Source organism: Notamacropus eugenii, chromosome 2 (genome assembly GCF_028372415.1).
Source record: "Notamacropus eugenii isolate mMacEug1 chromosome 2, mMacEug1.pri_v2, whole genome shotgun sequence".
Lineage (NCBI taxonomy): Eukaryota > Metazoa > Chordata > Mammalia > Diprotodontia > Macropodidae > Notamacropus > Notamacropus eugenii.
The window spans coordinates 434,479,962-434,507,006 of NC_092873.1; the positions used below are offsets into that span (position 1 = coordinate 434,479,962).

The 27,045-nt window shown below is 41.0% G+C and overlaps 2 protein-coding genes and 1 long non-coding RNA gene across 8 annotated transcripts in view; 2 read left to right on the plus strand and 1 right to left on the minus strand.

Moving 5' to 3' along the window:
• DSTYK (dual serine/threonine and tyrosine protein kinase) overlaps positions 1-5,989 on the plus strand; it is a 57,706-nt gene extending 51,717 nt beyond the window's left edge. For 2 of the 3 annotated variants that reach the window (XM_072648059.1, XM_072648061.1), the window contains exons 12-13: positions 820-954; positions 1,438-5,989. In XM_072648059.1, coding sequence (XP_072504160.1) covers positions 820-954; positions 1,438-1,625 — 323 coding nt within the window. In that variant the 3' untranslated portion in view covers positions 1,626-5,989. The remainder of the gene's footprint in view (positions 1-819; positions 955-1,437) is intronic. The other variant, XM_072648060.1, reaches the window with a different exon arrangement.
• A 1,114-nt stretch (positions 5,990-7,103) lies between these two features.
• On the minus strand, positions 7,104-17,069 carry LOC140529424 (uncharacterized). The gene is made up of 3 exons (XR_011975544.1): positions 16,524-17,069; positions 11,392-11,499; positions 7,104-8,328 (listed from the first exon to the last, which is right to left on the minus strand). It is a non-coding gene; the product is annotated as an uncharacterized lncRNA (long non-coding RNA).
• A 20-nt stretch (positions 17,070-17,089) lies between these two features.
• RBBP5 (RB binding protein 5, histone lysine methyltransferase complex subunit) overlaps positions 17,090-27,045 on the plus strand; it is a 35,606-nt gene continuing 25,650 nt past the window's right edge. For 3 of the 4 annotated variants that reach the window (XM_072648063.1, XM_072648065.1, XM_072648062.1), the window contains exons 1-5: positions 17,090-17,236; positions 21,841-21,866; positions 22,179-22,351; positions 25,246-25,386; positions 25,764-25,926. In XM_072648063.1, coding sequence (XP_072504164.1) covers positions 17,218-17,236; positions 21,841-21,866; positions 22,179-22,351; positions 25,246-25,386; positions 25,764-25,926 — 522 coding nt within the window. In that variant the 5' untranslated portion in view covers positions 17,090-17,217. Of the gene's footprint in view, positions 17,237-17,390; positions 17,816-21,840; positions 21,867-22,178; positions 22,352-25,245; positions 25,387-25,763; positions 25,927-27,045 lie in introns of those variants that run through there. The other variant, XM_072648064.1, reaches the window with a different exon arrangement.

A 27,045-nucleotide genomic window follows, 5' to 3' on the forward strand; every position in this document is an offset into this window, starting at 1 on the left:
ATGTAACAAAATATTTTATTCAGCAAAATTTGTTTCTTTACAGAGAGCAAACTCTGTCCCAAAGAGATTTTTATTCAGTGGCACAAATAGTTTGTTTGGAGAGGCAGCAAGATGGTACAGTGGATAGTTTGAGATCTGAAGTCAGGAAGACCTGTACCCGGATCCCGCTTCTGATACTAGTTGTATGACCCCAGAAGTCACCCAGCCTCTCTGTCTCTCAGATTTATCACCAGCAAAATGAGGATAACAGCACCCTTCTCCCAAGCCATTGTAAGGATCAAATGAGACAACATATCCACAAGCATTTATAACATCTGTTATTTGCAGAGCACAGTGTTAGGTCCTGGGGGAGATCTAAAGTTGAGGCAGGAACAGGTCCCTATCTTCATCAGAGTTTATGGCCTACTTAGGGATAAAACACATACTGTACATTTAGTATGTAATTCTGTTTTAATAAGTGGTGATTATGGTACATAATAACTATTTTTTAAAACATCTTAAAATGCTGCTTGTTAGGCATTTAAACCAATGTTTTTTTCCGTCACTTCTTTTTTCCCCACTGTATCAGAACACATAGAATTCATGCTTTTGTTTATTCTATTGCCTTTACTAAATTTTATTCCTAGTTGTTGCTAATTATTAGTGTTCCTTTGTCAAATCACTTAACTTTCCTGATCCTTAGTTTCATCATCTATCAGAACCATAGAGGTGAAAGTCCTCTGGGGGAAGAAAGGACAAAGTTCTATACAAATGCACCGTTGTGAGTACATCATATTGCTGCCCCACTCACTGGCTTACCTTTGCCCTCTCTTAATGTAGGGAAGTATGACAATTCTGTGGATGTCTATGCTTTTGGGATCCTCTTCTGGTATATCTGCTCAGGCTCTGTAAAGCTCCCTGAAGCATTTGAAAGATGTGCCAGCAAGGACCATCTCTGGAATAATGTGCGCAGAGGTAGGAATGCCAAGCCCTGCCCATTTCATCTCTGGTTCCTTCTGCTGATCAGAGTGTCTGGGACTAAGGACTGTATATGCAGGCTAGCTCTGTCTCCTGTACATCCTGATAAAAGAGTGAGTAGTGGTAACATTCTTAGAATTTCCAAGCTGTGAGAGATCCATTTTCTTTTCCCTAAGGAATTTTATTTTTCACTCTCCCAGAAAAATGGTGATCAATGTTTTTTTCCCCTAAAAATGCAGAAAAGGTAGTTCTCTCTCCTCCAATATTATTCTAGCTTTTTTCTCATCTCCATTGTGTAGTTCATATTTAATAAAAATCTTACATCAACTTTAAAAAAATCAACGCTTATTCTACTATTTTTCATCTTAAACTCCAGTTGGGTCAGTTGGGCACTGAAGCTATGGGAAATAGATGTCTTTCATTTGTAATTGCATTCCTACAGACTACCTCTGTTCTCATGTCCATGTTTCTTCTTTTCAGGAGCCCGCCCAGAGCGACTCCCAGTGTTTGATGAGGAATGCTGGCAGCTGATGGAAGCCTGTTGGGATGGTGATCCTTCCCGGCGACCTCTCCTTGGCATTGTTCAGCCCATGCTCCAGGGTATCATGGACCGATTGTGCAAGTCAAACTCTGAGCAGCCAAGCAGAGGACTGGATGATTCGACTTGAAGGCCCTTTCTCTGTCTCATTCTCCCACCCTCTTTCTTCCTCTTTCTTTTGTTTTTAAACTCCCTGGCCATAGGAAGAACTTGGCATTGTATACATCATAAACACCTGAGGGGACAGTTTTTGGCTGTGTAACTTGAGACAACTTCAAACTGTGATGGCTTCGGTCAGCTATGAGAAGTTGGATTGTTATTCCATCATGTTTGTCCATTCTGTATTCACCAGTAATCCAACCTGTCCCTTTGAGCAAAAGACTAGTAGTCCAGATCTCAGAAAAAAACTGAAGAGTGGGAGATTTGGCCTTTAGAGCCACAGGAAATCCCACCTCCTCATTTCTAAGATCTATGAATTTTTCCAGAGTACTGGATGGGGTATTATGATGTCAGTAATATGAAGAGACATCATCTGGCTGACTTTGTTCTATCAGGGGTTAATTGGTTTGGTTACATCCAGTGGTCAGAATAGAACCTCAGAAATGTCAATTTTAGGTGATGGAATTTGGAGAGAGGAAAGGTGAGAGAGGGCCAGAGGGAGAAAGAGAATTCTGTAGAGATGTGTTTGGTTCCTGCTGACTGTAATCAGAGCTTCTTGACTGTAGTAGCATGAAGCCTCGAGTTTGTGTGGCTGTAAATAAAAGTCAGTAGTGCTCTGCATTGCCAGATATGTTTACATTTGGGGAGAAGGTTTTACCCTTATACCACTTTGGTTTCCCCAAGGAATCTGTTCAATGAATTATTAAGAGTTCCTGTTACTGTTAACCTCAGAGCCTGCAGGTGAGATTTTGTTCTTTTGGTTTTGAGGCTAGCTTCAGATAAGTGATACTTGGGGGTGGGTTGGAGCCAGCTTAAGATGTTTGGGTGAGTCCCAAGAAATAAGACACACCCTGGAGGTCATTGGCCCTTATGAGGGTTACGTGTGTTCAGACCTCCTAGAAAGATAACTAGTTTATGTTTTTAAATGTTTGAAAAACAGATCTTTCTCTTTATTTTTTGAACCTAATACACTGACATTTTAAAATCCTTATTATCAAAGATGTTTTAACCAAGCTTTCTTCTACTGCTTCTTCTCTTTTAAATATCTTTTGCTAGAAGACAAAATAGCAGATCAAAAAGAAAAGAGCATTGTAGCAGGTCCCTAAGTGTGCACAATTACTGCATATATGTCTGACTGGGAGGGTCACTCCCCCCTTTGCAGTTAGCAGTGGAACACAGAAATGTCCTTGGGGAGTTTTCACACAGGGAAGGGAAAGAGGTCTGGTTGTGGTATGTGAAGGACTCTATGGTCACCTCAGTTCTACTCAAATCTTGGTTTCAAGCTCTTCTGGACCTCAGCGTATTGGCTACCCAACTCTTTTTAAAATAAGAGTAAAGAGAGGACAGAATTGACAGGGTTGGTTGGCTGGGATGAGAAGCTGCTGCCTGTTATCCATTCCCTGTGTCCCAAGAGCTATAATCTGCTTTGCTGTATTCTGCTCCTAAAGTGTCTGGAACACTTTGCAACCAGGATCCTTCACGTTGGAAATACAAAATGAACGGTGTATTTGTTGCTGGAGTTTTCTAGGTAGAGAGATTGTCCTGACTATTAACATACAACAAAAGGAGAGTGTTAGAACCTAGAGTTGAAGTCTGGCTTGATTGACTCTTTAGCTATCCTGAGCAGGGGCTGTAGTGCCTAGCACCTCACAAGTTACAATTATGCTCAAGAACTTTCAGTTGGAATTGAAGACATAGTCAACCATCTATCTTTTGAGGCCTTAGGCATCACACTTCTTGTAGTGGACTCTTTAATATAGCTTTTCCTAGTTAGGAAAATGACTTAGAACTTCAGCACCTGCTATTACTGCAGGCTGTTCTACTCTTACCAATTCATTTTCCTTTTTTGTAGGTACCAGTATCTTTGTGGTACAGGGAACCTAAGTCTCCAGTTAGGGAAGGTGAGGGTTTATCTCCATTCTCTTGGAAAGGTAAGAATGTACAGGAAAAGATAATAGCACAGACATCTGTTCTGCGTGGACATTCAAAAAAGTCTTGTGCAGTTTCTGCCTCGTACCTATGTCCTCTTACATTTTAATCAGTTGTAATTAGAAGTGGGTTTAAAAAATAAACATCTAGACTGAGTTTAGCATTCACAACACAGTCACTGTTGTCCTTAGCTCATGCTATATTCACACATCAGTGTACTTCTCCCCCGTACACCATATTTTTTGTTCAACCAAGTATCTGTTGGTTTGGTCTCCTGATTGTATGTCTGGGTGAGTGTATGAATGAATATGTATTTATCTGTCTTTGTAGCCATACATATGTGGTATATATCTACATACCTAAATATATACACATGTACATATATATGTATACATTTTTTTCCCCTGGGAGCCAGAATGAGATCAAGGACAGAAGAAATTTGAGAAAGCAAGGTGCGCACTGTCCAGGCCAGCCAGAGTCTTAGATCCTTAGAGTATTACTTTAACCATTCAGCAAGTTTACTATAGGAATGAATATGTTTGCTTTTGTTTTTATATTTTCAGCTATGTTTCCTCATCTTCTGACATCACATTATTGTGGAGGTAAATGAATGACATGAATTGTTTTGTAGCGTATCATACTTTGGGAGACACTAGATTGTTCAATGCTATCCCTTCCCTAATGCAATTCAATGGCCATTCAAGTCTAGATGATGGTATTTTGGCAGGTTGTGAAGACTGTATCCGGTCTTGGGTTACAGATACCCAGCCTAGTGAGGACAGTTGTGGTTGGGGGAAGGAGGGAAGAGGAACTTGTGGAGAAATGATCCTTTTCTGTACTCTCTTCTAAATAAAGTAGCATAGCTAGTTAGCTTCAGCCTGAGATCACTTGCATTAAAAGATCAAGAGTCTTTCTTGCAAGTCAGTTTAAAGTAAGGAATACTAAAGATTAGGAGTCTCAACTGATAACCTTGCTCTGATTCTCAGAAGCACATTTAGACTACTGAAAGTTGAGAAATGTATATGGAAGATACTCCACAGGAATCTCCTTGCTCTCATGCTCACAGTACATAGCAGCCTCCTTTCCTCAGTACACCTTCCACTTCTCTGGAAGCCAGCCTCATTAGGAAGGTGTTCAGACTATCCAAAGATGGAGGCATTTTCTAAAACGTTATTTTCTAGGGAACCAAATGTTCCCAAATTATTTTAAATTTCAGAACCTGAAATGTTTGAGGAATGGGAATGAGACATGGAAGTTAGATGAGCCATAGCTGTTTACTACAGTGTTCTGTTCTTGGCTACATTTTCATGTCTTTGAATAGGCCATCAGAGACCAAATGGACCTCACTGCAGCTTTTAGAAAGGCTTTGTTCCCTTCACAGGTAAAGCTGTGACACAGGTGCAGAAGGGTGGTAGGTGCTGAGCATCTGATTGCTGTAAACTATTTATGGAACCCAAGGGTTATCACCTGCACAGAGCAAAACTTCACAGGTGTATCCTTTTACATTTAGAAGCAGAAAAGGAACAGTGTTCCTTTTGGCACTTGCGGGAATAGTGATGCCCTTGTAAGCCATTTCTTGGAGACAACGGGTATTTACTTTTAATTTGATTAAGACCTGGTGATGCCAAAGTCCTGACTTGTTAGTGTAGGGTCGGCAACCTTTCTCTGGCCACTGAATAGCTGCTTTTCTATCTTTACTGGGTTTTTTTTCCCCCTTTTTGGTGGCTTAATTTCTAGATTTGCTGGGAAAACAACCCTTTACCTTTTCTAAAAATAATAATGTTTTTGCTGATTCTCAGTGGGTCTGGAGCTAGGGCTGGAGGAGAACTGAAGGAATTGAAAATTCCCTCTGGGTCTTCAAGTAGTACTACTGCTCTTAAAGAGGTTTTATTTTTCAGTTCATTTATGTGCTTTGTTAGCATCCAGTACAATTACAGTAATCAGAGGGCTCTGTGTGTGTATGTGTGACATGCACCTGGTACTAAGAAGGCCAGCTTGCCAGGAGAGCCAAGGAAAAAAATGTTCAAAACAGTTTGTTGTATAGTATCTTTGTGTAGTGCTTTTTGTTTGTTTTTGTCTTAATTTTAAAGGACTGATGTTTATTACAGTGTTAAAGGAAAATGTAACAAACTAAGTGTTTAGGATAAAAGTGCAATAACAAAAGAAATTACTCTGGAACAAACTCCAATTCTTATAACCTACTTTGTGCTATACCAAGTTCTTTTCATAACATTGTTACTGCAGGGCCATATTGTGTGTTTATTTTTAAGAGACGCGACTGTGGGTTAAGACTGCATTTAGTGTAATTTTGAATGGTCGGGTTTGGTTTTTATAGATTATTCTGTATACGTCGGGATACACCAAACACCAGATGTGCTGTATAATAAACGTCACATTAACGTTTTAGGTTTGCTTCTGTCTTGCCCTGATAATTCCCTTTTTTGACTATCCTTCTACCCACTAGTAGGGTTTAGAGTAACATCTTTCCCACTATCTTTGTGATATCTCTGGTCAGTCTGGTCAATGCCAGGGTTAAGTGCTGGGGACACATATCCAAGTGAGTCAGTCCCAGTCTTTGGTGAAATGGCTTGTTTGCAAAGAAAAGACTCAGCCAGTGTCTGGTTACTGCTCAGTATTGAGTTTCATTCATTTAATAAACATTCTGACACCTATTTTGTACAATAGTGCTTTAGGGCTAAAAAACACTGAAAATAGTCATTCCCCTATTAGAATTTTACAGATGGGTAGACAGAAGCACTGAGGGACCAAGTGATTTAGGGCCTGATCCAGCCATGGTGGGCAAAAGTGAGTTGTTTGAATTTTTTTCCGCTGGCTTCCATGTTCAGTCCTTCCCCTCTTCTTGGTGTCAGCTTTTCTTTCAACTTCACTATACACTCCACTCCCTAGGTTTTTGGAGAAATGGAATCTTTTTCTGCCAGGGTCCCAAGTTCCTCCCTGCACCCCCTCACACACTTTGATGGGAAACTGTTCCTGGGTAACGACGTGACTTGCCAGCTCAGCTGATGTTTCTAGGCTATAATTAGAGCAGAAGAAGAGGGTGGGTATCCCCTTGGGCTTTAAAACACAGTGGGTGCAACTGAAACTTTTTAAGGTCACTTTTTACAAAATGCCTGCTGAGTGCCAGAAAATTATTTTCTCTCTGGAATGGAGGCATTTCTGTTGTGATGTCATATTGTATGTTACAACCAGTCTGCAGCATTTTTTTTTTAAGATGGAAAAAACTTATCACTACAAGGCTTTTTTTTAAATTAAAAAAATAATTAAAATTTTTATATACTTAAAAAATTGACTCTTGACAAAAAAGGTGAATTCTTTAATGAGAATTCATTTAATGAGAATTAAAAGGTGAAACTTTAATGTAGTCAGTGTACAAAGGCCTTAAATCTCCAATGATTTCTTGAGTGGAAGGTCAAGGCAATCACAGACCTGGGTGGAAGGGAATGCTTTTTCATATCTGACCTGGTATAAGAGCATAAATAAAGAGCTGCCTCAGACAGAATCAGATTTATACATTGTTTTATTCACCATGAACACAAAGCAGGAAACAAGTCTCCATGATTAAATGAACTTCTTACACAATGTTGCCAAACTGTAAATTTCGTTAAGAGCAATACACTAAATTTGTGAAAGATGGGATTTAAGTATAGGATTTACCACTTCGTACTGTAGTTGATTTCCACTTGAAATTGAAATGTTTTAAAATTAAAAGATTTAAATCTGGCTAAATATTTTCAAGAGGAAGAATATCTGTAAACTATATCTTCACTTACACATGAATTAAATTTGAGTTTCAAAGCTTTCCAACAAACTGACAAGAAAGTAAAAAAAAAAAAGGCAGTACCGACAAATTATTTATGAAATGTTACTACCTTCATTTTCTGAATTCTTAAATGAATCAAATTTGGAAAATGAGAAACATCAGAGGCATTATTTGTGAATATTTAGTAATGTTTTCTTGCATATGCAGTAATTACTGTCCATCAGGTGACTGGAGTTGGTAAAATTTTGAGTAAGATACATTTGTAAATTACCAAAACGTGATTTCATTTGTATGCCACTTCAAGGTTACTGAAGAAAATCTGGCAGAAATGTATTCATAATGAAGATTTAATAACTTATTTTTAGATGATTAGAACTCATTTTGGGGTGAAAGTGAAGACAATATTCATCTCTCCAAAAAGACAAAGCAAATTTTACTCCCTTTTCAATTACATTGCAAAGCAGCATCTTCACCTGAACAGTGAGAAAATCAAAACTCAGAAACTGGGTGGTGTTTGGTCCTGCTTTTGTAGTTACATCTTTTACTCCAAGAACAGAAAAATCAGTAAGTTCTCATTCAATGACAACAATTACACTGATTATCTTCAAAGATATTTCGCATAACATTTATGTATCTCTTTAAATATGATCTTACCGTGAACTGATTTTATTTCAATGCTGAAAATGAATGAAAACCTTCAGTTTTACTGTTTAGTGAATACACATTCCTGTATGATTTTAGCGTCCAGGAAAAACCAGACACACTTTATTTACAGGAGTATCTCTGCCACCCCTGGACAGTAAACCAAAAGGTACAGTTTTCAAACTGCCTCCTCTTGGTTGTGGTTGTACCTCTAGGAGTTCTTTATTCAGCCTCTGGTCTGTGCTTCTATCTCCATCTGCTCATTCTGGGTTTTGTCCTCAGCACTCAAATTTTCTGGTTCTTCACTCCAGCAACCGTTTTACTGGAAAACCAAAAACAAAGACTTAGCTTTTCGTATTCACTAATTTCTGAAGGGTAGTGGTTCATAATCTTAATATCAAATTTTATGAATTCCCACCATGATAGCAAATTTATTAGTATCTACGCTGAGGTACTCTGTTGGAGGGAAGACCTCCAGCTTTAGCCTTCAGATTAACGGTTGGCCATCGGACCATTAGAGAGTAACGGCAGTAACAGCTACCATCTTGCCAGAGGGAAGTCCAGCACTTTTTCTTAAGCGACATTTTCACATCACCTTACATTCATATTTATATTTCTCACATCTGTCCTGTTCTGAGGGGGACCATTAATTCACAATCCCTGTTAGCTTTTTATTGCCACAGTGCCTACAAAGTAATGCACGTTCTGAGTTGGGACCCGTAGTTTCATACACTGACCTTTTTGGTCATAGTTAATAAGCCCTCTGAGAACTGTATTCCAAAACATCTGAGCAACAGAGGGACAGTCACTTTGCACTGGAATGTATGAACTTGGGATATATACCTACATACATAAACATCTCTTGTTCTGCCTTGGAAGAAGGGAATATTTTATATGTGTACATACATACATTTGATAATTTCAATCAGAATATAATCTCAATCCAAGTCTCCCAGTCCTAAATCCAGTACTCTTTCTATTCTTAGCAAAAATCTCTTTTCCTCTGTTTTCCTCTCCAATACTTGTGGCTGAATACAGAACAATTAAGCAGTTTTAAAAGTTAAACAATAAGAATTATATTACTAGTCCAACAAAAGGAAGGATATCTGTTATAGAAAGAGCTGGAGGACCCGAATTAAAATTTTGCCCACTACCTGCTGTCTCTGTGACAGCAACTACCTAAGAAGGTAATGAGTTCCCTGGTCAAGTGAAGTTAAAGCAGATCCCAGATAAGCACTTGTCAAAGTATGTGTTTGTTGAGGTGGTGAGGTGGCACAGTGGGTAGAGTGCTGGGCCTGGAATCAGGAAGACCCGAGTTCAAATTCAGCCTTTGACATTTACCAGCTGTGTGACCCTGGGCAAGTCATTTAATCTGTTTGTGTCACTTGTAAAATGGAGATAATGACAGCACCGACCTACCAGGGTTGTTGTGAGGATCAAATGTGATCATTTCAAAGTGGTTAGCACAATGCCTGGCACAAAATAAGCACTATAGAGATGTTAGCTATGATTACTTTTATTGTTTCCATTACTGGTTTTTTAAAGTTGACAAATCCCACCCTAACCAGGCTTATAAAGGCTACAAGACTAGAGGTGCTTATTTTCTCCTAGTTGCCATCAACTTTGAATTTTATTTTAAACCATTTTAATCAGTATTTCAGGTGCAGGGAAGTAGTTTACTATGTTTTATTTTGTATAATTTCCAAAAATTAAACTGTTTGGAGAATTTTTCATATTACCAGCATTTTCTCTTTAAGATTATTTATAAACCTTTGATCATTTATTCATTGGGGAAGAGGTATATATCATATTTCACTGCAAAACTGTCACAGATTTTGTGCCAAATTTTTTGCAAAAAATGTGGGGCTTTTTTAAAAAAAATTGTGCTATTACTTAATCATTTAGTACTGAATTGTCATTGGTACAAGACTAGGATGCATAGACTACTTGTGAATATATGTTAAAATTGAATACTGACAATGCCAGTGTGCTGAGAACTCTAGGCTTGCTGCTCTCAATATAAGGAAGACAAATGTGTATGCATCTGCCACTGGTGAATATACTGCTGCTCTGTTTACCTTTTATATCGTGTGACAAACAGAATTAAGCCACACGATGAAAAGTTATAAACCAATTTTTCAACTAAAAAAACCCAACAAAACCCAGGGTGTGACGATTATGGGGTGAAATATGGTACTCTAATAAATCTGTATCAGGTCTATAAGCATTGATAATGTATTCCGTAACTCACTCCATTGCCTGATTATGGTACAGCGGTGACTGTGAGCCTTGAAGGACATGCCAAAGGAGGATAAGCTCTAGCAGACTCCTAAGCTAGGCTAAACCTAAGTTCAGAGAAGGTTATCAATATATTTCTTGGCCAATGAGTGAAAATTTTTTTTAGGCCAGAGGATTTCATGACAACCATCTATTACACAAAAGAGAGGTAGTGGAAGAAAAGGTAGACCAACGCACTGTTGTTGGAACTGTGAATTGGTTCAGCCATTGTGGAAAGCAATTTGGAACTAGGTCCCCCAAGAACTGAACCCTCTGATGAAGAGATTGTAAAAAGAGACCTGTCTGTATGAAAATATTTATAGGAGTCCTTTTCTTAGTAATATAAATTACTTAGTAATGTAAATAATTAAGGAGATATCCACCTGTTTCAGAATGGCTAAACAAATTAGGGCATATGAATACAAAGGAGTATTTTGTGTTCAAAGAAATGATGAAATGGACAATTTCAGAGGAAACTGAGAACTGTATTCACTGATGTGGTCAAATGAGCAGAACGGTTCTTATGACAACAAGCAGACGTGAAGGAGAACGTTTTCTACAACAAAAGGGAAAACACATTTGGAAGACTTTAGAAATCCTACAAATGCAATTACGGACCGAGATTGAGACATGCTACATGTATTTGTTACAAAGCTTCTCTTTTTCAGTTCCCTTGTTGTTGTTCATTGGGGGTAAGGGTGGAAGTTAGGGGAATGAGAAAGAAAACAAATAATTGGGGAAAAAATGATAAAAAAAAACAAACAAAAACCTTCACAAGTATAGGATGGGGGAAGCATCGTTAGACCACTCTTGGTAGTCTGTACACTCAACGAATCATCAGTGTCATGTGGCAGCCAAAAAAGCTGATGTGATCTTGGAATTCAGTAAGAGAAAGATTGCTTCTAAAAATAAGGAAGTGATAGTATCTCTGTAGTTTGCTCTGGTTACATCAAACCTGGACGTAGACATGTGATAAACATTCAAGCCCTTTCCATCATTATAGGACATCATCCCCACCAAGGACCATATTACGTATATATTACATATACATGTGAGACTTTCTCTGTCATTATGAGTGGCAGCACCATGAGAGATGCAGCAGCATTACCTGGATCACTGAGAGCTGGTTGACTTTTTACTGTAGCAAGGTGATGTAGATTTTAGAGGTGGATGAAAAATTCAAGAGGAGAATGCTGATAAGTGTGGATAATTTTTCCTGTAGGGACAGACCAAAACAAAACATCTTTGTAGTAAGAAGCAATAGGGAATAACATTAATAAGGTATGTACTATCTGGGAAAAACTATTGGACAGAGACTTCTGGGAGTCAATGTGACAGAATGGAAAGAGCACTGACTAGGATTAAGACTTTGGTTCCAGGCCTGGGTCTGGCACCATTCAGCTATCGTGGTTCTAAGAAAATCACTCCACCTCTCTCTGGTCTGTATGTTTTCTGGTTTGCAAAATAAGGAGGCTGTAAGGATCCTTCCAGCTCCAAAATCGTATGTCTTTCACACTCTGCCTAAGTGTTGGCCAACTGGGAGTAGGTAATACCACTTGTTAACAAGTCACTGAAAAACGATGAAGCATGAAGAAGAGACAAGAAAGGCCTTGCCAGAGATAGAGGTTTTAGTCCAAGGAATAAATTATGATGTAAAATTACACGAATGCTCCTTCTCCTTGTCTCCCCTTCTAACAGAATTTCAGGATGCTGAAGTCAAGTGATTCCTCCACCCTAACGTACTTTTCAGACTAACTTGACAGCTGCTGCAATGCAGACACCTCAGGTCTGGGTGGAAGTCAGTGAGTTTCAGGACAAGCAGGGTTATTTTTTTTTTTGACTTGGTTTTTCTTTCCTGCTTTTCCCATCCCTTCATGAGTCCCAATGATTCTTAAAAGGCTTTGCTATGAAATAAGCTGATTTCTGAAAGTCTTTCTTCCTCTCTAGGGTCACTGCTATTCTATTCAGTTATTGCAATCATCTGCTGACTGATGTCATTGACTCCTATCTCTTCCTCCTTCACCTTTGACTACACAGCACTGTGATCCAAGCAGTTTTTGTTTAGCTGAAGTTCTGCTGTGTAGCATCTCCTTCCCCCAGCCTCATTCTCTGTGATTCCTCGTGGCTGCCAGAGAGTGTACTGGTGCAGGGAGGTCTGTCTAGTTAACTTGAACAAAGGAAAATAATAGCTGGCATCAGGGGAGGGCCCATGGAGGACTCTCCTCAGCACAGCACACTGGTTATTAAATGCTGAAGGAATAAAGGTAAATCTGGCTCCCTCACTGAATGTCTTATTCCTTTTTTACATATATACATATATAATTTATATTTTATAGTGCTTTAAAATTTACAAAGGACATTCCCCCACCTCCCGGTAGCCAAAACCTATACCTGTCAAAGTAGAAATGCATACAAACCTCCATAATGTAGTGGAAAAAATCCAGGACAGAGTCAAAGACTTTTGTTTGAGTCCTGCTACTTACCCAATACATTACACAATAATAAATAGACTATCCTAATGCTGCTGTGAGAAGGCACTTTGTAAACCTTGATGTGCTCTATAAATGTGAGCTAATTAAAATATTAGTTTTATCAATATTTTCTACCACTAGGGAAAATTGCTTTTAAAAAAGAAACTGAAAATTTTCTAATTTTAAGGATAGTTTGCTTTATATTTAGATTCTGAAACCTAACTTCCTGTAACTTTCATCAATTGCTTAGTCCCACATTCTTTGGTTAAGCTGAAAAATCACAGAATTAAGATTCAAAGTTGGAAAGGACCATAGCCATCATGTAGAGCAATGCTCTCATTTTATAGATGAACAAACTGAAGTTAAGGGATTTGTGCAAGGTTACAAATCCAATCTCTTCAAATATCTGAAGACAGATTCATGTTTGCACTTCTCTTTTCCAAGCTAAGCACCCTTAATCAGCCAATCCTCATGGGGAATAGTTTCAAGGTCACTTACCATTCTGTTATTCTCCTACTTCCAGCTTGCTAATGTCCCTTCTAAAAAAAGTAGTGCCTAAAACTGAACCCAACATTCCAGAAGGGGTCTGACCAGCATGATGTGGTAGGATGATTATCCCCCTTCTTTCTGGGCTACCATATCCCACTGCAGCTGGGATCCCTTAGAACCCTGAAAGATTTTTCATGGAAGCCATTTTATATTCACATCTCCATTATCCTGTACTTATACAGTTGATTTTCTTTGTTTGCTCCTGTGCAGGTATTTACATTCATCCCTATTAAATGTGATTTTGTGAACTAAAACCCATTGCTCCTGCAGATTGAAACCTTTTGCAATATCAATTCTACCATTCAGTTTATTAGTATGCCTCTGCTTTCTAATGCACAAATCTGTTAAGTGTGCCACCTAGACCTTCATCTTACACCACTAATAAGAATGTTCAGCACAACAGAACAATGAGACCATCCGTGCTTGCTGGGAGGGTAAACTTCTTCCACACTGGCAAGGATCCAATAATCAACCCTCTGTGGGTCCAGCTATTTGACCAGTTTTGAACCCAAGCCCCTATTCCTCCATTTTTTCCATAAGGAAATAAGAAACTTAGTCAAATGCCTTAGTGGGTTCATGATGTCCATTGCATTCCATGTCCAAAAATGGAAATCTAGGTAGTTTGGTACAACTTGTTCTCAAGTCAATACATGCTCACTCTTATGATCATCTCTTCCATTTCTAACTGATCACAAACCATTCCTTTAATAATTAGTTCTAGAAGTTTAGTAGGAATTAATGTTAACATCTCAATCTTCCTATTTTTGAACATTTGGACATTCTGCTTATCTCTCATCTTTTGGCACCTAAGCCTTTCCCTACCATTTTTTCTAAAGATAATGGCTAGCACATTAGTTGCATTATAAGTTGTTTCGGAATCTTAGGGTATAGTAGTCCCAGACCTTGTGACCAAAATATCCATGCTTTGTGACAAACTCTACCAGAGTCCCTAATCAAAAAATAAGTATTTATTGAAGGCCTGACCCAGGGTACCTGTTGTCTCTAATATATTTTGTCATTTGATTCTATATGTCACATTCTCCTTGTGTAACAAATTTAGTTATTTAGAAACTGGCCTTGAATTTAGCAATGGGAATGAAGGAACAAATTATGGTATACAAATGTGATGGAATACTCTTGTGCTATAATAAATGATCCAAGGGATAGTTTTAGAGAAACCTCAGAAGACTTGTATGAAATGATGCAGAACCCAGAGAACAATTTATTCAACAATATTGTAAAAATAACTTTGAAAAGACTTATGACCTCTGATCAACATGATGACCATCCACAATTCCAGAGCACTCATGATGAACATATCATCCATATCCAGACAGAGAGGTGACGGACTAAAGAGTTTAAAGTGAGGCATAGAGTGTTTTTTTTTTTATTTGTTTTTGAATATGGACAATGCAGTGATTTACTTTGTTTGACTATTGTTGTTATTTTAGTTGTCTCTGGACTTTCCACTGACCCCTTTTGGGGTTTTCTTGGCAAAGAATGCTTTGCCATTTCTCCAGCTCATTTTACCAATAAGGAACTGAAGCAAACGGGGTTAAGTGACTTGTCCAGGGTCACATAGCTAGTAAGTGTCTGAGGCCAGATTTGAACTCAGATCCCTCCTGATCCCAGGGCTGGCAAGCTCTATCCACTATTCTAGCTGCTTGACTGTGTGTGTCTGTAATAAGAGTTTTGTTTTTCTTACTCTCTCAATGGGTGGGGGATCAAGAGGTGGAACAGAGAGAATTTGGATCTGAAAATAAAAATGAATTTAAAAAAATTAAAAATACTGCAAGGGAATTGTTTCAGAGAAACCTGGGAAGACTGGTATGAAGTGAGCAGAACCACCAGAACAATTCACATACTGCGGGAGGAGGCTCCCTCCCTCCTGACGGAGCAGAGCTGGCCTCGGAGTGCAGACTGAAGCGTGGTATCTTTCAGAGGCCAGGGCAGGAATCTATTCTGCCTGACTATACATGGCTGTAACAGAGGTTTTAGTTTTCTTTCTTTCTCAATGGAGGGAAGAAGAGAAGGTCTTCATTTGAAAAAGAAATTAATTAAAAACCAGCATATATGTCCCAGGGTCCCTGCGAGAATCAAATGAGCAGAATAGAGTGTATAGAATGCACTTTAAAAATCTGCACGTACCATTCAACGTCAGGCAGCAGCAGCAGCACAGGGGTGACTACTGACTATGGTGAGAGCATCTCCTGTCCACTTCTGAACACCTTTCCCCCCCCCCCGGCAGAACTCTCTAAAGAAAGCGTCTGCGGCCAAGTACTCCAAAGTGAGGGGTTCTCCTGCTTCTGGTTTCACCCCCGGGCACTGGAATACCAAGCCCCTGAGATACTGCTGCGGAGCAAATCCCATTAACAAACACAAGTCCTATTCTGCCGGCAGCTCCCGCGGCCCAGGGCCGGCCCAGGTGTGACCACGCCCCCCGCCCGCCTCCGCCCCACCCCACTCCCCCGCAGTCCCAGGCTCCCTGCTGTGCTCTCCGCTCCCCCTTACTACTCGAACCGAGTCCCGGCTAAAGTCCTACCTTCTACACGAAACCCTTCGGATCCCTTCTAATCCCTCGGTCGATCACCCCCTCCGATCCTTTCTGCAGCTAGCCTGGACTGTCCGTCCGCTCGCCGTCCCCCCATTATTCCGCGGGTTCCCCAGCAGCTCAGGCCTGCCTTTTGCTTTTCTATCTCCAGCACTTAGCCCAGTGCCCGGCACACACGCTTACGAACCCCAGACCCGGACGGTTTTATCAAGCTGGGAGGGTTTTGGACCAGCGACTGGGCACGGAGCCCCGGGCTGCCTCCCACCAAGCCCGTCCGGGGGCCGGAGGGATCCTAGGCCCAAGAAGGGAGCGGAGGCAAGGGGGCAAAGGGCCTGGGTTCTCATCCTAGTTCTGCGTCTCCGTTCGCCCGGGAATCTCCGGGCCTCAGTGTCCCCATCTGTCCGAAGGGGAAGCATCCTACGGGCCCGGGAGGGCTGGCAGCCCAGGGTCAGCAGGCTGCGGTCTAAGGAGCGGACCCCGTGGATCTAGGCCCGAGTCACGGCCTCCCTCCGGGATGCACGAGGGCACCCGCTAGGATGGAGCGGGGGGGAGGGGGGAATCACTTCCCCAACCTTCCCTGTCACCCCCGGGGCCAGGCCCTGCCTCCCTCCTCCGAGAGGATCGCGGGTCCGCCCCCCCAGGGACCGTCCCCTCGGACCATCTCCTCACCGTGCGGCCGGCCAGCGCAGCGATGTTCGGACAAAGGACACGGTCCTCGGGCCTCCGCCTTGGCCACGAAGCGACTCCAGGACTCGCCCGTTCGGGGGGTGCAGCGAGAGAGCAAGAAGGAGGTGGACTCAGAGCGCCAACACACCCTAACTCTCACTGGGGTATGGGGGGGACGGGCGGCTATGCGCACATAGGCACTTCCGGGCGTCAGTCCATCAGTCCAGGGCTTTTCCGGTTCCTTCCCCTTTACTCCTCCCTGCAGCTTTCCGTTCGGAACCGCGGGATGGTGTCTCGCGTTGCTACACGGGGCGCTTTCACTAGGCACCTTGTTGGCCTGCTCTTTGCCTGATCGCTCCAGTCCCTTCCATCGTTTCCCGTTAGCTCAGCCACTGGTATCCGAAACCCTGAAAACAGCTCAGCAATCCTCCTTGGCGGCCTCTGAAAGGCATTTGTTCAGCTTCTCCCGCGAGTCCTCTGGGCTTCTTTCCAGTTTAGGCATTGTCTTAGGCAGCCCCACTCCGCAGCCCGGGAAGGGGGCAGGAAGCGGAAGCGGGGCGCGGCGGGGTCCTCCGAGCTGGCGAGGTCCCCAGCGCCTGTGAGCGTTCGCTGCGTCCGCTCTTTAGACGCGGCCCCAAGCGCGGGGTGAGTGGAGGCGGAGTCGAAGCCCGAGCCCTGGCCCTGAGAGTTCGCCGGGATGAACCTGGAGTTGTTGGGTGAGAAGCCGCAAGACCCTCCCGAGGGTGGGGACAGCATCTCCTCCAGGGCGAGCGGCGGCCGGCGCGGGGGAGGTGCTCTGGCGAGTCGTGCCTGAGCTCCCGCCGCTTAGGCGGCTGGAGTTGGTGCCTCTGCGGGGGGTGGTGCCGGCCCTTCGCTGTGGGCGGGCGTCGGTCTGGCGCTCCTCGTGCGTCCCTGCTCCTGCCCTGGGTGTGTGTGCCTTCCGAGCCTAGGGGGTGCTGGCGGGGAGGGGCTGCAGCCCCGCACGGGGGGGAGGGAGGTGTCCCTGAAGGGGACAGCACCGCGAGGCGGAGCGTGGGTTAGCTATCCGCCGCTTCCTTAAGCTCCCCGCCTCCGTAAAGCGCCTGTTAGCGCCGGGCACTCAAAGAAAGGAGAAGAAACACCCCCAAGCCTGCTGTCAGGGAACCCCCGGTGAGAGACAGGAGGTACACACAAGCGGCGGGGTACGTGACGGAGCCCTGGAGGTCCTCTCAGCGAAGGCGTTGCGGGGTGGAAGAGGCTTCTTGTATTTGGGACTGGAAGCCAGGGAGAGCAGGAGGTGGAGGAGAACCTTGCAGGTACGGGAAATAGCTCCTGAGAGGCAGAGTAGGGAGATGGGAGGCGTTCTCCAGGCTATCCCCGAAATAGGTTTTCTTCGTCTCTCTCTTCTTCAGGTTCTCCTTTTCCCTTTTGTCCACTTTCTTAATCGTCCACGCCCCTATCGTTGCACCCTGGCTTATCCTCCTCCTTCTCCTTGTCATCTCCTCATCCACAGAGTATGGGGAGGGGGGAGTAAGGTAAAAGGAGGCTGAAAAGGTAGTAAGGGCCAGGCTGTGAAGGGCTTTCACAAGCGAAGCAAGGGCTTTATATTTGAACCAGAAGATCACAGGGACCCGCTGGTGTTTATTGAATAGGTGGTGTGACACTAGGAAAATTACTTGTATTGCTGAATGGGGATGGTCTAGAGTGGGAGATGTGAAGCAGGGAGGCTGCTGCCATAGTCTTACATGTGAGTTCATGAAGGCCTAGACCATGGTTTATGGCAGTGTCAAAGGAGAGAAGTAGGTGCGTGTGAAAGTAGAATGGATTGGACGTGGTAGCGTCTTGGCTACGGAGGATGAGATGCCAGGAGTGACCCCTAGGGAGGATGGTGCACTGTGTATGGGGAGAGACAAAGACGGGATGAAAAATAGCCCTTGCCCTCCTGGAGCTTACTTTCACAGATGTCCAGAAGTGAATTGGATTGCCTTAGGCAGTCCTTAGTTCTAACTCTTTGGAGGTCTTTAATAAAGCAGAGACTGATCTTTTTTTCTAGCATGTTTATAATGGAAGAACTTGTTTCCAATGAGGCTGACTGTACAGTTACTGAAGTCCCTTCCAGCTCATAATCCTACCACATTTCCAGTTCATATCCAGTCTGTTACCAAATTTTGCCGTTTCTGTCTTCACAAGATCTGTTATTTAATTTAAGGGCCCTTCTCTCCATTCACAAAACCACAACCCCTTGTTATTACCTCGGTCCTAATTGGCCTTCCTGCTTCAAATCTCTCCGCTACATTTTGTCTTCTGCTACTCAAGTGATTTCCCTAAAGTGTAGATCTGCCCTTCTTACCTAACACCTCCTCCTTCTCCCTCCCTTATTACTCCAAGGATCAAATATAAGTCCTTTGTTTAGCTACCCTTCATAACCTGCTCATTTTTTAGATTCCCCATGTATGTACATTTTATTCCCCTCCATGAACTCTGTGATACAGCTGCATTAGTCTGTTGCTCTTCCTCACGCACAGTACTCTTATCTCCCTTTTTTGTGTCTTTTCACTAGCCTGTCCACCATATCCGGAATACTTCACTTCTGCTGCTTAATTTCCCTGGCTTCCTTCAACACTCGTCTCAGATCCTGTCCTCTGGTCCTTTCAGTTGCTAGCACACTCCCTTCAGTGTCACCTTCCATCTGTTTTCTGTGTATTTTGTATGTGTCTATTTACATATTGCACGTACCTCCTACATAGACTTATTTGCATATTGTCTCATTCTTAGAATATGATCTTGAGAGCAGGAACAGGGTTCTGGTTTTTCTTTGTATCCCTTGTACTTAACACAGTTCTTGGCGAATAGGCACTTAATAAACACTTGTTGACTGACTGAATGTATCTAGCCTAGTTTACTAAGAACAATTCATGCCAAACTAACTTCAGTTTCCTTTTTAACATCAAGTTATTAGACCTGTAGTAACTGTGTATCAGACAGTAGACATGGCAAGGTATTTTTGAATTCTGGTTTTGTTATGCTTTAAGTAAAAGTATATTTTTATTTCAGTAAGATGTTTGACAGGGTAACTCATGATATCCCCAAATATGAAATCAAGAAATATGGACTGAATAAATTCACAACTAGATGTTGAACTTTCAAGTGAAAAGAATGTCAATTAATGGATTGTTTACCTTGAGTGAGGTCTTTAGTGGTCTGCCCAAAGTCTCAGTTCTTAGTTTTTCTTAGTGTTAATATTTTCATCAGTTTTATGGATACAGACGTTATAGGAATACTAATCATTTTTAAATTATAAAAATTTGAAAGGATAATCAGTGCTTTTGGAATGACAGAATCAGTATCTAAAAAGATCTCAATACATTATCGCAATGGGAACAATCTAGTGTCATGAAATTTAGGAATAACTGTAGGGTACTAAGCCCTTCCCTTTTCCTCGACTGCTTCCTCCCCCATCTTCCCATTACTCTGTCTTTATCTTTTGTGTACTTTTAAATTTACATATATATATATATATATATATATATATATAGTTTTCTCTTAGAAAATGTTAGTTCCTTAGAGATGGGACAGTTTCCTTTTTGGCTTTGCGTCCCCAGTGCTTAGCAAAGTGATTGACGCCTCTTAATGTTTTTGATTGGTTGATTGATTATTAAGTTTAGAAAAATCATTGTGGCTTTCATGTGAAAAAGACATAGGGACTTTTTACTAACTGCAAGCTCATTGTAAATCACAAACATAATATATGAGCCAAAAGGTTTTCTTTTTCTTCATAGGAGTCTAGAGAGGGCATTGGAGTGGTCATGAAATCATTGAGGCTTTAGCTAGATGTTAAAGAAGTAGGTAGGATTTAGATAAGTGAAGTAGAAGAGGGAGCCTGGGAGAACAGTGACAGATACAAATGTGGAAGTACAAAGTAGCTATAGGAACAAGTAAAGAGACTTGCTTTGCTGGGATTGGATAGTGGATGAGGTTTGCGGGGTTACTTGAGGCAGAGAAATGAAGAAAATGGATTCCCAAAATTCACATAAAAGTGATGAGCTGGAAGAGATCTTCTCTTCTATCTCTGGTGATTTCAGGTAAAGATGTGATCATATCTTCAAAGGGAGTCAATAAATACCCAACAAAAGGAGCAAACCCAGGCTAGATATCATGACAGGTTTCCTAACAGTTAGAGCTGTCCAAAAGTGCAGTGGGCTGCCTTGGGAGATAGTGGGTTACCTTTCATTAAGGATGTTTGAGCAGAGGCTGCGTGCTCACTTGTTGAGTGTCTTGTATTGGGGGGTCTTTTTCTGGTGTGAATTGGACTATTTGGCAACTAAGCTTCCTTTTTTCTTCAAAATTCTGGGAATCATTTCATCCGTGTGGATGTTACTTTCAGTAATGCAGACTGGGATTTTTTCATATTTTAGTTTTCATGAGTTGCTCAGGCCAAATTACAATACTTTCTGATGATGAACCTTTTAAAACTTAGATTGGTTCTCTAAGAGATAAATAGCCCATCCCTGGCCCTGGCCTTGAAACTTTTCTGGCTTGCTTTGACTTGCCAGATCTTGTTGTTTTACTGAGAATGCAAGGTCATTTTCATGCTAGAATGAGACTTTAGAACAGAACCTTAGCAAAAGGATGCAAACTTTTGCAGCATTATATTATACTGTCTAGAAAAAGGAACATAATAGTCATGCTATAGTCTGTACTGGATAGATTGTGTTTGGAGTATTATATTAGGCTCTGGGTGCTTTTAGAGCAGGGGTTCTTAAACTGGCACCCACAGAACACCCAAGGGGTCCATGAATAGATTTTGGAGATCCTTGAACTTGGATGGGAAAAAGTTACATCTTTATTTTTACTAACTTTTAACTGAAATTTATGGTTTCCTTCAATCATTTAAAAGCATTCTCTGAAGGGATGCAGATTTTTAGTAGACTATCAGATGGGTCCTTGACACACAAAAAGGTTAAGAGCCTCTATTTTAGAGTAACTTTACAAATTAGTGATTAAGGAGCTTGAAGCACATCATATGAGTAGAAATATGAGGATATTTGGTCCACAGTAAAGGAAGCTGGGGTGGGGAGTGGGTGGTGGGGTGGCACGGGAAGGGATGGTCTAAGATTAAAAGGCTGTCATCCAGAAGGAGAAGTGTTAGACTTACTCTTTGTGGAGGATCATAAGGTAGGATTTACAGGGAGGCAAATTTTTGGGTCAGTATAATAAAAACTTTTTAATAATTAAAACTAAGTGAAATAGGGTTCCTCATGAGACAGTACTACTTCGTTGATAATTTAAAATATGTTGCTGCTATTTTAAAAATTAACAGACTTTCTTTCCTTTGTTGCAGAGTCTTTTGGACAGAACTACCCAGAGGTAAGCTTTCAGTGTCCTCCTTGGTCTTACTTAGTGATTATATGGTGCCAGCTTTTGGGGAAAGCACATTTTTAGATCTTCATGACAATAGTTTGAAATATCCAGTATGTTGATGGTCTTATTCTAATTCATTGGGAGCTAAGTATTTTATTTGAGTGGTGGGGAAAAAATGGATGGGCAGTTTTGGTCAGAACTCATAACTTTTTGTGACTACGACAATTTAAGTTCAAGAAAAATGTTTAAACTGAGTGAGAAGTCTGAGGAATTCATTGGAGTATCTTGCTGTTGATCTGTATTTGCTTTGTACTTTAGGAAGCTGATGGAACTTTGGATTGCATCAGTATGGCTCTGACCTGCACCTTTAATAGATGGGGCACGCTGCTCGCCGTTGGCTGTAACGATGGCCGTATTGTCATTTGGGATTTCTTGACAAGAGGCATTGCTAAAATAATTAGTGCCCATATCCATCCTGTCTGTTCCTTATGGTAAGACATCTTTTATTGACATTTTAAACTGGAGATGTGTATTGTTCTCCCTGTGACCAGCAAAGTCTGTGACTGAGTAGGATTTATGGTACCAATTGAGCCCTCCCTGGTTTGGAGAGTTGGGGGTAGAGGGTGACCAAGAAATTTATGTGCAATTGGAAGTTATAATTGGTTTGAATAAGCCAAGATCAGGCAAACAAGTTGAGGAGCTAGAAGGACCAGTGGTGAGAGGTGCTGTCTGAAGTAGAATTGGAATCAAAACCAGAAGTCACAAAAAAATATCCTGAGGGAATCATATGAGAACCAGCGTTTGCATAGATGGAAGCTAGGAAATAGACCAGGCTCTTAACCTGGGAACCATGAACTTGCTTTGATAACATTTTGGTAACTGTATTTCCATGTAATTCGCTTCCTTTGTAATCCTCTGAATTTTCTTTTACACACATAAAAATATTCTGAGAAGGTTTCACTCTGAGTAGGTCACTAAATTGCCAAAGGGCTTCATAACACACAGAGAAATTAGAACCCTTGAGCTATACAGAGAGCGGTAGGGGCCATGCTGTAGCAGGTAGAAGCATCACAGCAGCAATGGGGAGCAGCCCAGCACCCAAGAATGGTAAGGAGTCTGAATACACGGGCAGAAGAAAGATCCCAGGGCATCATTGTACTAGCGCTGGGAGCAGGAATGAGTGTCATCTGACTGTTCTGTCTCCCATTAACCATTTTTGGGTCACAGTTCCAGGGCAGAGGGGAGTGGTCACAAGGGTATAGGTTCCCTCTCCGTACAGAATAAGGAACAAGTCCAAGAACCATAGCTGTATGGTTCTGATCCTGAGAGCAGAGAGAGGACTCAGTTCTAACTTTCAGTCATGCACGTAAATCTGCAGTGGAATAAACCAGGATAGGAAACCAAAACCAATGGGGAGCCAGCAAACAGTTCAATCACTCTGAACTTGTAGAATCTCTCCTTTGGTCAACTGTAACTGAATAGGCAGCAGTCTGTAAAAGTTCAGCTTCATACAAACCAAGAGACCCAAATTGTGTCAGGAATTTGCAGACCAGGAGAGCAGTGAATAGACCTCTTTCCAGATTGCCCTTGTTGGAAGCACCAAAAACATAAATGCTTCCAGACTGAACTAGGAAAGCAGCAGAAGGACAACAATAGTAAAAAAGACAGAAGCTCAGGCCAGACTTTCCCCACCTCTTATCCCCTTGGAATTGAGCAGCGTTCAACACTGATAGAAAGTTCAGAGTCAAGAATAGGCTGGGAAATGAACAAGCGAAAAAAGGAACCTGACCATAAAAAGCTGCTGTGCTGTTGGGGAAGCTTAAGATTAGCAAGGATGTGAAAGCATCTACAAGCAAAGAAAAATGTAGATTGGACACAAGCTTAAAAATTCCTTGAAGAGTTAAAAGAAATTTTTTTTTTAAAAGAGCACATAAGCTATTTTAAAAGTCAGATAAAAACAATAGAGGAAAAATTGCAAAAACAAATGAGCTATGCCAGAAAATTATAAAAAGAGAATTGATAGTTTGGTAAAAGAGGCACAAAAAATACTAAAGAAAGTAACCCCTTAAAAATTAACATTGACAAAGTGGAAGGTAATGGCTATGAGATGTCAAGGAACAGTAAAACAAAGTTGAATGACTGAAAAAAAATTGAAGAAAATGTGAAATATGTTATGAGGAAAACAACTGATCTGGAAAATAGATGAAGGGAAGATAATTTAAAAATCACTAGACTACCTGAAAGCCATGACCAAAAAAAAACCAACAAAAAGGAGTACAGGCATCATATTTCAAGAAATTATAAAGGCACACTACCTAGATAGCACAGAACCAGAGGGCCAAGTAGAAATTGAAAGAATCCCTTGGTCACCTCCTAAAAGAAATCCTTATATAAAAACTATCAGGAATATTTCAACCAAGATTCAAAATTCACAGCTTAAGGAGAGGATAGCGCCAGCAACCAGAGAGAATTCAAATGCTGTGGAGCCATTCAGGATCACTCAAGATGTAGCAGCTACAAAATAAAGAAACGTTTGGAATAGAATATTCAGGAAAGCAGAGAAGCTAATGGTATAATCAAGAATAACCTACATAGAAAAACTGAGTATTATGAATTAGGGAATACATTGATATTTAATGTGATAAAGGACTTACAAACATTCCTGATGAAAAGACCAGAGTTGAATAGAAAACTTGACATCAAGAGAAAACATAAAAAGGTAAACATGAGTGAGAAATCATAAGGGACTAAAGATTAAACTGTTTATATTCTTGTATTCCTATTACAGGAAGCCTCTTTAGAGAGAGGGCATGGGTGTAAGTCTGTTCTGTTGGGGTGATCTCAAAAGAAGACGAATGGTGACACAAGGGAATGCACTGGGAGAGGGGAAGAAGGGAGGGGAATGGGGACAATTATCTCATATAAATTAAGCACACAAGTTTAAGTTTATACAATACAGGAGAGATTGATAGGACGGGTGGGTTATGGAAGTGGGCAACACTTAAACCTTGCTTTCATCTGAACTGATTCAAGGATGGAAGAATGTACACACACACAACTGGATACAGAAATTCATCTTACGCAACAGGGAAGGGGGAGGGAAAAGGTTCAGAGAAAGGGGGAGGCAGGAATAAGAGGGAGAGTAGATTAAAGGAGGCAGTGATCTGAAGCAAAACAAACACTTTGAGGAGGACATGGGGTAAAAAAGGCTAACTGTAAGAGGATAGGATGGAGAGGAATAGCTGTCATAACTGTGAATGGGGCAAACTCACCCATGAAACAGAATAGACAGTTGGACATTTTGTGAAAATAAAAAACTGAAAGCTTGTATGTTATAACTTAACAATATATAAAAATAACCTTTTTATCTTTTTTTTTTTTTAAGCTGGAGTCGAGATGGTCACAAACTTGTGAGTGCATCAACTGATAACATAGTGTCACAGTGGGATGTCTTATCTGGGGACTGTGATCAGAGGTTTCGATTCCCTTCACCTATATTGAAAGTCCAGTATCATCCCCGAGACCAGTATGTTTAGCCAAAATTATCTTTTGGGTTGGGGTCTGAATTTACGTGGGCTAACTGTGGAGTGGTGAACATTTTAGTTTGGAGTCAGCCCCCCAAAGTGTTAGCAGATGATTTTTTCTGAGGGCTGCTGGTGCACTTGAACTTTTAAAAGAAGCAGCTAATGATAATTTGCTTTATTTTAGTTTTATAATTAAAATAGGCCAGGATTTTTTGTACTTGAAAAATGGGCACATGGAAGTAAGCATGGTGGTCTTAGTTGAAATTTTAGGAGGTTGGAATATTTGAAGGGTCAGTAAATAAAGATCTGTTTAGTGGGAAAGTGAAGGATTAATATTTAAATAGCGAAGTACAACCTTTCGCATGTATTTTTTAAACAGGAACAAAGTTCTTGTATGTCCTATGAAATCAGCTCCTGTTATGTTGACTCTTTCTGATTCCAAACATGTCGTCTTGCCAGTGGATGATGATTCTGATCTGAATGTGGTTGCATCTTTTGATAGACGAGGAGAATATATCTATACAGGGAATGCAAAGGGGAAGGTAAGTATGCAAGGCAAGATCTTCAAAATTAAGACAGTCTTGCAAAAAGTATTCTTTTGTAGGAATTTGCTACTCTTTCTTTCAAATCAGCATTGGGCATTGGCATGATTAATCCATACTTGGCTTTTTTTATCTCCTTAGCTGTATTTTCTTGTATTTTTGATATCAGTGAACTAATAACACAGATCTGCCTATAGCAGCTGTGTCCTCAATTTTCCCCTCCTACTCAAATTCTGTTGTCTGTTTTCGTTTGATTTTTCACCAGTGAGAGAGACAGAGATTTATTAAAACCTCTTTAATTCGAATCCCTGGAGTCTGAGTTGAAGATTACTTTTATGCCTTCTCTATAAAAAATGTTTTCCAATTAAAATAGTGTAAACAGGATCCCAGGGGATGTGTGTAAATCAGTAGAGAACAAACTTCTTACTATTTAGTAAAGTAAATCATTGAAAGCTTCAACTAAGGCATACTGTTAGTCTGTTTGAAGTACATATTGTATATGAAAATAATAAATTTTTTTCTTGGTCTGGACCTGTGACTTCATTGACGTAGAGAACACCTAGTGAGTACAGTTGCCTGGAGGACTTGGATAGAGGTGTAGTGATTTGTCTAGTTTGTATCAGAGATGGAACTTACACCCAGGTTTTCCTGACTCTGAGGTCAGCTGTTTACCCAGCATGCCACTCTAACAAAAAAATTACCTATCTTTAAGCAGCTTGTAATTCAAGTCGGCTTTCCTTCTAAGAAGGTAGTGTGTTAAGTGACCCTGGACATATCACTGAATCTCACTGAGCCTCCATTTCCTCATCTGTAAAGTGAGAGTGTTCCTGAACCTTTACTGGAGCAAAATTTATTATTATTTTTTATTATTCTTCTACCTGGAGTTGAATAAATACACACTGGGTTTTTTTGAGTTTTTCTTTTTTGGCTTTGGACACTTTGACCATTGATTTCATGACTTCTTTAGAAAATGCCTGGTTTGAAGTTCTAACTTGATCAGGAACTTTGCTAATGTCTTTTAATGATGCTGCTGATTTGATGATGATGATGATACATAATTTGTTTATATAGCAGGTTGTTTTATTCAACGAATATTCTGCAGAACATTAAAATATTAAA